The sequence below is a fragment of the Melampsora larici-populina genome, assembly GCF_000204055.1.
Source record: "Melampsora larici-populina 98AG31 unplaced genomic scaffold MELLAscaffold_42, whole genome shotgun sequence".
In the NCBI taxonomy this organism is placed as follows: domain Eukaryota; kingdom Fungi; phylum Basidiomycota; class Pucciniomycetes; order Pucciniales; family Melampsoraceae; genus Melampsora; species Melampsora laricis-populina.
The window spans coordinates 100,367-111,035 of record NW_006768806.1 but is presented as its reverse complement, the minus strand read 5'-3'; the positions used below and the strand labels follow the sequence as shown (position 1 = coordinate 111,035).

Genomic DNA, 10,669 nt, shown 5'->3' with positions numbered 1-10,669 from the left:
GCCGGTATCTCAATGTCTTGTTTGCCCAGCTGCTCGTAATCTGCACGTCCATACCCGCCTCAATGGGTACCTTTTCGACTATGATGGTGTGCACTCGGTTCAGACAATCATACTCGATTGCCCAGGTGAGTTTGGAAAGTCTTGATGACCAAACGGAAAGAAACACACTGACTCGATACTTCCTTCATAGGCTGTGGAGCATCTTATCGCCCTAGCTATTACACGACCACTAAAACCCAACACTATTACACTTTGGCCCAGGGACGCGACATTGAAATTCTACATGTCCATTGTCACTATTACATCACGAACCGTTTGGGACACCTTTTCCGGATGATACAAATGCTAGCTCAGTAAGTATGATCGTTTGAATATCTATCTTCTTCGCTTCCTGATGTTTGCTAATTGAAATCACCCTGATTCTAGTGTTTCCCACTTCAACCTGACTAACTGGTACAACAAGTTGTATGTTGAAGATTCCGACGTACCTCTGTTTGACTCAGCACAGGTGTATACACCTGCTATGTCAGAGGCTGTGTGTCTAGACGCACTCAAGCTGCGTGATCTTCTGGAGAACGAAGATCGGAGGGGGAACCAAGTACTCCTACCTGCCACTGGAACCGACGACCTTCGATTCGACGAGGCGATCGCCACCCATCTGGAGCGGCTTGAAGTGGAAGGTACCAGCTTCCGCGATCATTATTGCAGTAGCTGTTTGCGTTTCAAATCTGGTGGTGTGGATCCTCATACCCGCAAAGAACGATTTTATGGTAATCACCATTCATTTTTCATTTTAATGTTGAAGAGGTTTGCTCAAGAAAATTCCATGCTTACAGGCATTCGAGCAGTGGTCACCGATGGGCTGACCATCGGGCACTGGCGTTGCAGTGCATCGACAGACCAACTCGAGGAAATTGCTAGAGAGTTTGGACAACCGCGGCCAGAAGGTCCTTGCACCAATCGCCTTGACAAAATCAATGATCGATTTTGTCCATTGCACCAATCACTGCTGGGGACTCGATGCCAAGTCCAACCTTGTCGAAGGAATGCTCTCCCGGCTTCGAAAACGTGTGACCAGACTGCCCACATAGAAGCGTGGGCAAATTTCACCGAACGTGTGAAATCAAATTTCTCCCTCACTGCAATCCTAAATCGACCAGGTTCCAATCTGCCATCCAATCCGACAGTCCACCTCGACGCTGAAACAGGAGAATTTAATGATCTTGACGGGTTACGGGAAGCTGACGAGTCCAACCGCGCCCACGAGGGCGCTCGTGATGGTGGCAATTCGCAACCTCAGCCCAAACTGGTAGTATCACGGTGTCGTACACACAACGATCAACTCGTAGTTGGGTGTTGTGGAATCATTTTGGCTAGAAAAACTTTCTATCACGTGGAATCAGTGAGTGCGGTTAAGGTGAGTTTTAAGCATACTTGTTAAGTTTGGTGCACATTGTTAATAATAACGTGATAAACAATCAAGTGTTTCTTGGAAGATAGTTTTCCTCAAGGGATGCCGGAGGTGGTTTTTTACGACAATGCATGTCGTCTGACGGAACATATATACCACGGAAGCGGCGACACAACTCAATTCCAAGGAACAGTAATACCGGTCGACCCATTTCACCACCGATCCCACGCAGAAAGCGACGAGTTTTGCAAACTTTTCACTGATCCAAAGCTATTCCCTGATATACAAGAAGATGGTAAATGGGTTTTCAATGCGTCTGCTGCAGAACTGAGCAATATATGGTACGGTGGTTTTGCGTCCATGTGTCGTAGCATGCACGCTCTTAGGTATAATTTTTTCTTGGAACAGATGGTTTATTTGCGAAATAAATGGCTCGCAAAGAAATTGAACAAGTGCAAGGGCATGCAATTCATGGGGAGCTGGGTTTTTAAGTGACTGACTGGGATTTTGTAATACACTGGATATGCTTTTGTTTTCTGTTTTTATTTTCCAAATGAAAATAAATTGAATGTTATGATGAACATGTCTGGCTTTACCCCTTCAATCCTCAATCTGACCACTGACCCTCTCGAACTTATGAAACAACGTATAACATAACCACCGGTAGTGAGCCTCATTGGTTTATGTTGGGCAAAATCGCATATGTGGGTCAAGACCGTGAAGGTTGATATACAATTGCAACCCTTTAAATGGATGTAATGTGAAATGTATTCACGGGGAAGTATATACAATTGATCTGATAACATTTGACAAATGTTATTTACAACGTTCTTGCAGCTTTGGATTCCTGGCATCTAGGGAACCACGACGAAACCATGGCTAAGAACCTGAGAATGTTCGGAAAGAAACATTGTGAGAAAAATTAAATCGAATTAGCAGAGCAAAGGGGAAGTCGAAACGCACTTGAACAACGAGTTCATCAGTCTGCTGGTCTTGAGAAGTCACCAGCCCTTCAAAAGTCATCAACGTGTTGACTTCAATGTCCTCCATCTCAGAAAGCTCAGGAGAAAAATGACCAAAGCGATATGTGATCGCAAAATGTAATTCTCGTCTCTCCTAAGTAACAGCAGAGTTATTAAGCAGGCGGCTAATGAAAGACAAAAAAAAAGAGTTTATATAACTTACATCCGGTTCAAAGGTATGATGTTCCGCTTTAACAGTCAGGTGCCATTCACCATCTTCATTAACATTGTCCCAAGCGACTCTGATAACCTTGCCGGTTGAACAGATCCAGGCTTTCGCAGCTAGGTCGGCATGTTGAGGTGGCACGGTTGCCACCAAACTTTGGGTGATGTAACTGTGCTTGATGAAAGCGCCGCCTTCAGGGTCTACCCCCACCGGGCCATGTATGTGATACGTATGACCACGTATGAGCACGTCGTCGGCCATAAGCAATCCGTAGGCTTTGAGGGGGCAGACCAAGGGCTCGCCTCAATCATCTTTCAATATTAACTCGGTTTCGGTTTTGTGCCAAGCAGAACCGCCGTCAGGCAAGCGCAGACGCAATAGCGTGGCCTAGTAAAAGAATGGTGGGAAAAAAAAAGTCAGATCAAAGGTAAACCGTTCTGAACATTGGAGTATTATAATGAGATTCGCATACATCGCTCGTCGCAGTAAGAATGGCAGATATCTTGGCAGTCAGTGGAGGCATGGCTATCAATTGAAATGTATCGAGGTATGCTGGGATGCTGCTGGTTGCTGTTAGTCGAGAGGGTATAGATATAGATCTTCATATCATACTTTCATGAGACCAGGTTGCCTGCACGGATTCAGGCTCATGCGAAGTTAGGCAGGAAAGTGTGTATTCAGGGTCCTGGCCACGGAAGGGTCCCATTCCTTCCACTTTTGTATCTGTGGCAATTGTTTCAAAATGTAGATTCAAGTCTGGACGTCGCAAACTGGAAAAGTGGTTCAATTTTTTCCAGTCAACTGTGGTTGCTTGCAATTTCAACCGACCATGCACCGTTTAGACTACTAATGACAAGGTTTTACTTCAACATAATAATTCGAGTAACTAATCCAAAAATTAAAAATTACTCGATTAAGACCCTTTGTCTTTTGTTTTATTCTTCTGGCCCGCTTCTCCCGTTTCTTCTGGGCTGCTTCCGTTGGAAAGTGATGCAAACTCAACCTTGTACTGAATTTGGGCTTCACCTACAGTTGCACGGGGACACTTGCTGTCACTACGCCAAATTGAAAATTTACCGCTGAGTTTAGAAAATTGAGCAGACATAGACAATTGTGGAAAAGCTGGGAGGGGTCAGAAAAATATGAACAAATATTGGTTGGGCCCTTTGGTGCATTCCAATCATCTGGCATATTTTTTCATATTTTTACAACCACAATGCAAATAATGTCAGAAACCCAGATTTGGTCCAAAACTGGCAGGTAGAGAGACAGTGACCTTGCAACACCAACAAAATCATCAATTTTGCTCCAACACTTGTAGTGTCTTGACATTCTGAATGCCACATTCTGGCTCTACAGTTTTTGTGCACAAAAAAGCTGTGTGTCTCCAAGAATGGGTGAGATATATCAAGAGACGTACACAGCAGGAACCATATATAAGCATAGAAGTCATTACCACAATGGCTTCAGCACGTTAATAAACCTTGTAGAGCCATCATGCGACTTCCATAAATTGCAAGTGTTCAGATGATTGAACAAAAATACTCATATTTTTGTGCTTGAAGGTTTTTGCCCAAATATTGCTAGTTTTGGACCAAATTTGAGTTTCTGACATAATATCCCCTGTGAGCATTTTGGTTTGGGGAGACTTCAAACATCATGGCAAAAATATGCAAATATATGCAAAATGAGGGGACAGCACCGTTTTATTCTTCTGGCCCGCTTCTCCCGTTTCTTCTGGGCTGCTTCCGTTGGAATTTTCTACAGTTTCAATTTTATAAACTCAGCGGTAAATTAGTGATCTGGCGTAGTGTGTACTGCCGTCGAAAACGGTCGTAACCGACTTTTTCAATCCACGCCCTGTGCCTATACACAGTGGACTGCACGAATACCCACTCGTTGCCCCAAACCTCCTTCCATGCCTGTACAGGAGGGTGAGTCTCACATTCCTTGTACCACGCAAGGAGCGTGGAAACAAGCACCTTCGAAGGCCTCCCGGGCCACTTTCTCTTCAATACTTGCCCAGGGTTTGTCAAAACTGGAGAAGCGGTAGAAGTAGAAGCCGGAGTTGTTCCAGTGACGTCACCCGATATCTAAGATGTTACGTTCAGGCATGATCAGTGGTTATCTTGCATGAACGTGCATGTCATGTCAGTAGTGTGTGTGTGTGTACTCACGTGATCTTCCCGGGGTGTCTCGTTGAATGGGTCAAAATCTGGGAGCTCCTCTGACGGTTCACTTTTGACTTTCACTGAACTGGTGACAATCGTATTCTTGACTACCTCAATCTCGTCAGGTGAGCTGGACCGTTTGGCATCTGCGCTGTGAGTCAGATACAATTTAACCACAACCACTTCATCATCATCCGATGATGGGGGAGAGCTGGCTCGTGGAGGTTGAGAAGTCGCTCGCAAAAAAGGCGGAGAACTGGCTCGCAGTGAGGAATTCGAGGTGGAGGGCGCTTTTGAGGTCGAGGTGGAGGGCGCTTTCGAGGTGGAGGTCTCTTCAAGTGGATTCTTGACCACGGCGGTAGATCTTGGCCTGCCCTTGGATTGTGGCAAGCCTGGAGTGCGAGGATCCACAAGTGCCGACCTTACAACGACGACTTTGACGTATTTGGGGTACCTGTGAGGGAAAGAGACGATGGTTTCATGCTGATACCATGACCGCAATATCAGCCATTAAGATCAAATTGAATAGATAACAATGAATAAAGCTGATCTACTTACCCATGAGTTGATCTGGTCATCCCAGAACAAAAGGGCTCAATTCCACGTAGGTCCTATTGTCTGCGTGCAAGCGTCCATAAGCAGGCTGGATTCGTCAAGCCTGGCCTTGGGCCATTGGTCGAAGTGCGCCGAAATAACCTTGGGTTGGTCTGCCTGCTCGTATGGTGGTGGTCAGTATTGAAACCAATTGCTGAGACTTTGAAACCTGGTTACCCACATCGAGCCATAGGAGGATCGTTACCACTTTTGCCTCATCGTATTTGTTGGCTATCTGACGTTCAACTGCCTCATATCGCTCGCGGCGGTCGTTCTGCATGTTTGCAACCATTGTCGTGCTCAGCTCGCGTCCCATGGTGTTAGGTGATTGGGCCCATTGGTGAATGCGACCACCAGACCGTGCTCGTCCTATTGCAGGGGTTGGTTGAGCCGATGTGCTAGCAGCGGATGACGTGCTACCCGCGGGGAACGATGGTGGATGACGAGTAGGGAGCGTTTCTTTAGGCGCCGTGGCGGAGTGGGAACCAGAGGCACGAGTATGCTTCGAACATGCCCCTAAACCGTATTCAAGGCAACACTGAAAAAAGGGTATAAAACTTGTCAGCTTCGAAAATATATAATTGTAAATCAGAGGAAACTTACCGATTGGCAGTACTGGTAAGGGCAACCTTTGTTGCCGGTCGTGCGGTGGTTACGGGCCACAGGCCCGCGTGATGGTCGCTGGCAAGGGTACTGGACTTTGGCTCGTACTGGGCCTGCTTGGGATTCAACCTGAGGATGTTCGATAGGAGGAATGGGTGGGTTTTGACCTAAAAACGGGTGACCCTTGCTGCCAATAGGGTTGAGGAGTGCAGCTAGGCAATTGGTAGAGCCGTTTCTCTTTCCTCGAGAAACAGAGCCGTTGCTCTTTGAAGTGGTGGGTGCCGGTTTGGGGCCTAGATGGACCCCGGATGGTGATATTCGTGGGCCCCAGTCAGACTCAGAAGATACAATTGGACGGGGAGCTCCCGCGTTGATCAATGCCCGTTTGTGATTGAATTGGTCGCATCGAAAAGTGCGCCAGTTGTGCTCATTTCTGGGACGTTGTGGGCACTAGATGAAGTGTGAAAGAGATAGAAGTGAGTGAAAGATCATTCAAAACATATAAATCAATTCAATCAATCGGTTGAAGGGTGGGTCACTGGGTCAAAGGGACTTACATAGATCGTCCACGCATCCTCTCTTGCCGCAAAGTAACGTAGAGGGGTCGAGCATTCGGGACAAAGGATGCCAACTGGGTGTCCAACCTTTGGCTCTGGCAAGAATCCTTCCTTAATGAATTGGTAATGCTCGTGGACGAGAGTCAGAACCATGATTGAGGATGTGGTGGTTGGTGGAAAGCGCGGAATGTCGGCTAGATTGGGTGATCATTGTATTGATGGATGTCGTTCGGTGAAAAAATTCGTGATGTCCCTTTTGGGCGTGTTGAAACGGTATGGGATGGCAATGTCGATTGAGGTGATGTCAAGTCTATTGAGGTGGTGGTTTTCGTGTGCTATATGACACACAGAGGTACGAGGTAATGGTGACGGTAAAGTGTAGTTGTGACAGGCTTGCGATAGTGCAGGTCTAACTTAACGTAGGGTTTTGGACGGTTAACAATATGCTTATGAGTATGCTAGTACAGGGAGCGCCTGGTGGCGCTGTATTTTCTCAATTTCTCACAATTCTCTAATTCTCTAATTCTCAAATTCTCAGGAGCAAAACCCGGATCCTCTGGTGCTCCCGCGCTCAGAGACGACTTGTTAAACCCGACCTCAAACAAGTCCTCCGGAGAAATTTTTTTGAAATTCACCACCGCAACTTAGCCAAATCCTGCTTAAGACCCCCTACAGGTCAGCGCCGCATGTAACATCGGGTTTGTACCCGATAACTGCTCATACGGGCCTGTCACCAATCGGCCTAGCTGAGTTGCGAAGCCCTTTATCCTTCTCGATTGCCATCCATCTCACCACACATCCCTTCATCGCATTAACCACACTACAACCAACCATCCATGGTACGATCACGCAAGGCGAAGCGTGACTCTAATGTTCTCGCCGGAATTGGGACAAGACCCTCACGCAAAAGACAAGGAGATACCCCACCCCGAAAACCTCCTGTAATTCCTAAATCAATTTCCGACGCACTTGGCATTGGCCAAAGTGGTACGAATGACCAGCCAATTCCACAGCACAATTACGATGATTTCAATTTGTTCAATGATCCAGCAGCAGCCGAATTTATACCTCATCGTGACGAACCTGAAGCCAATCCTCCTTCGATTCCTATTCTTGGTACAAAATTCGCTCAAGAAAGCCTTGAGTACTGGAATGCGGAGGAACGGCGACTTGAAAAACTCAAATGGGCCGCCATAGAATCAGATATGACCGCAACCTACCTTGAATGTCAGCATTGTACAAAGAACTGGACTTCTCAAGCCTCTTACCTCGATATCAATATCATTTGTCAATGTACCAATACCAAACTTGTCAAACAAACGGTCGACCTCTATGCTCAATCAAAAGTTCATTTTCAAGCCGAAATCATATTCTGTTCATGTATGCCTAGACCAGTACGGCTCCTACACTACGGGTATATCGCGAGCTCACCTCAATTTCCAAAGACAGCATTCTCAATCCCACTCTTACAATTTCATCATCACCTGCGGAACGAGACTGTTGTAGCCAGCACAGGATTTGTCAATGCATTATTTAGATTTCTCAAATCACGAAGCGATAGAAGCAATACCAATATGAAACCCAAAAACACCAAATACGAGTCTCTTATTCACGATCGAGATCTGAGAAAGCAATTTACACAATCAGTTGATATGTATCAAGCTATAATTCTCTGCACTAAACGGATTTATAAGGAAGGCCTGAAGCTTTCCAACGCTCAGCTTTTGGCGGACCAATGTGCACGTTGTTTTGGTCCAGCCATCAATGAAACAAAGATCTCACCTCAAGAGCCAGATGTTATAATTGCCTTAGACGGTAATTTTCAACATCGTCACTATACCCGATCTAGCAAGGATAATCCAACAGAAGAAGAGTATCCTGATATTTTTATTAAGCCCTTGTGTATGAAGAAGAATGAAATTATACAGAATTCGACTGAAACTCAAGTCAAGGATATAAAGGTGAGTCTTCAATCAATTTCATCAAATTATACCAATTTATTAATTACTAATTTGACGCACATTCAGAGTGCGTGTGCTGACTCGCAAACTGCAGCAAACAATGTTCGAAACTCTACCTTGTGGAAGAGAAGCGATGATACGGGCCTCTTTGGATGTACATGTCGACATGATGTACCCCTCAAATTAGCCAACATCTACCGAACTGGCGAAAAGTGAGTTACTTCGCTCAATTGTTTGTCAGTTGGGTTGATATTCATCTAATCTTTTGCTTCAAATAGGCTGTACTACCCGTTAAGCATCCTGGAGAATTTATTGACGGATTTGCCCGAAATCCAGGTTGGAGTTTTGTATGATATTGGGTGTCAATTGAAAGCACACATCAAAAAGGTAAGTTTGGCTATTCTATCGATTTTTACATAGATCGCTGATAGGTTTGTACATTCAGAGAGGTTTTCTTGAGAATCTCTGCCAAAGACTTAGTTTCGGCACATCTGTATTTCATGCCTATGTGCACAACTGGGCCTGTCAAGTGATGTACAATCCCCGATTCAACAACTTTTGGGGATTATCTGATGGTGAAGGACTTGAAAGGTTCTGGTCTTTCTTGTCCGCACTCGTGGCTATCAACCGTATCTCAACCTGTCTTCATCGACTACTCAACATCAACTGGAGGACCTGTTTTTATGTGGAGATCACATGTATGTCAACAGGTATGTAAGAATATATTAAAACCCAAATGCTGATCAATAACTTACTTTCAATTTGATCCACCATAGCCAAATGGCTCTTACGCAGGCTACGGAATGCTCAAACAGTATCTTGTCAAGCTAGAACAGCTCTTACCAACTTATTGAGCAGACGAAGTTCCCTTTTTCCTACAATCCGATACACCCACGATTTTCTGCGTCAACAGTGGCTTGTTGAGCGCAATTCTCAACAGAAGAGGTGCCATATAAAAGAAGAACAAAAATTGGAACTAGGCCGATTATTATATTACGAGGAGATGGCTCAGAATGTGTGGTAAGTTCAATTAAAGCTCATCTGGTACTATAAACAACATAAAACTAATGAGAACAATTTCTCAAGGGATCAAGATGCGGAAGATGCTGAAGAAGCGATTCTTAGGTTACGAGAACATAATACTTACAAAAAGAAAATTGAAAAACAGCGTGCAAAGATTGGTTCCGAAGTGATTCTCAACAATCTGGAAGGTATGTTTTTTTGAATCTCACTCACTCGACCAAATTATCATTGACCTTGGATAGTATATCTTTAGCTCACAAACAAGACCAGATCTTGAAGATCTGGTTCACTAAACAAGAGGTCCGTGATCAGTTTCTGGCAATTTGCGAACAGAAACGTCCATTGGATATAAGCCGACGCGATGGGAGAAATTCAAGTATCAGTGAGTGATTTCTTGGCCTCAAATACCTCGGAAATCTCTTTTTAAAGATCAATATGCCTTCATCTATCTACAGGCTACAACAACAAGACACCTCTACTCAAGACACTTCGCAATCAGGCAGCTAAATTGAAAACAAAACTAGAAAATTATCAGAAGATGTTAAGTACATATTCAATCACATCTCCACATCGATCTCAACCAGAAAACATCACCTACCCTGAATTGTTAAAAATCTACTTTGATCACACATTCTGGAACGATGGCTTGTTCACCAACGGACGGGAAACTTGGGCAATCGATGGTGACACACAGTATGGGATGCGACAAATTGCCTACTTTGATCGGGCTAGTGAAGAAATTCGCCGAATCGGATGGGAAGTCAGAAGAGTAATGAGGTGGGCAATAGACTTGCACAACTCTCTCTATAGTTATTTGTTTCAACTTCAATCACAGAATAATGAGGTGGAACTTCAAATGGACCTTTGCTTGGTCCAACATCCAGCTCTAAGTTCACTCAGTGGACCAGGTAAGATTTCAGCGGCACAAGTGATCATCTATGAGAAGCTTGTACACGTTTTAAATTTGCAAGTGCTGTGGAATTCAAATCTGCTCGAGGTGTTTCAAAGCACACCACCTCAAGATGGCGATGGTGATCTTAAAATCATTTGGTGTGATCAGGTTCGGAAAATAAAACATATGTATTCAAATCGTGCAATCGAATTGAACCCAGGTATTATCAGTAATTTGAACAATGATGCTAATCAGATGGAGATTCAAGA

At 44.7% G+C, this 10,669-nt stretch overlaps 3 protein-coding genes across 3 annotated transcripts; 1 reads left to right on the top strand and 2 right to left on the bottom strand.

Moving 5' to 3' along the window:
- Nucleotides 1–2,227: 2,227 nt before the first annotated feature.
- MELLADRAFT_91377 (uncharacterized protein) lies at nucleotides 2,228–2,860 on the bottom strand (the record flags this gene model as incomplete). Its single annotated transcript, XM_007414233.1, has 3 exons — nucleotides 2,228–2,290; nucleotides 2,375–2,527; nucleotides 2,597–2,860. 3 exons carry the CDS (start codon nucleotides 2,858–2,860, stop codon nucleotides 2,228–2,230), a joined length of 480 nt encoding a protein of 159 aa, XP_007414295.1.
- A 1,605-nt stretch (nucleotides 2,861–4,465) lies between these two features.
- On the bottom strand, nucleotides 4,466–6,677 carry MELLADRAFT_110147 (uncharacterized protein; the record flags this gene model as incomplete). The annotated part of the gene is made up of 7 exons (XM_007414232.1): nucleotides 4,466–4,521; nucleotides 4,545–4,692; nucleotides 4,777–5,224; nucleotides 5,329–5,381; nucleotides 5,546–5,902; nucleotides 5,968–6,417; nucleotides 6,525–6,677. 7 exons carry the CDS (start codon nucleotides 6,675–6,677, stop codon nucleotides 4,466–4,468), a joined length of 1,665 nt encoding a protein of 554 aa, XP_007414294.1.
- A 683-nt stretch (nucleotides 6,678–7,360) lies between these two features.
- MELLADRAFT_110146 (uncharacterized protein) lies at nucleotides 7,361–10,638 on the top strand (the record flags this gene model as incomplete). The annotated part of the gene is made up of 7 exons (XM_007414367.1): nucleotides 7,361–8,485; nucleotides 9,177–9,195; nucleotides 9,262–9,505; nucleotides 9,572–9,696; nucleotides 9,762–9,890; nucleotides 9,964–10,568; nucleotides 10,621–10,638. 7 exons carry the CDS (start codon nucleotides 7,361–7,363, stop codon nucleotides 10,636–10,638), a joined length of 2,265 nt encoding a protein of 754 aa, XP_007414429.1.
- Between the last annotated feature and the right edge of the window lie 31 nt (nucleotides 10,639–10,669).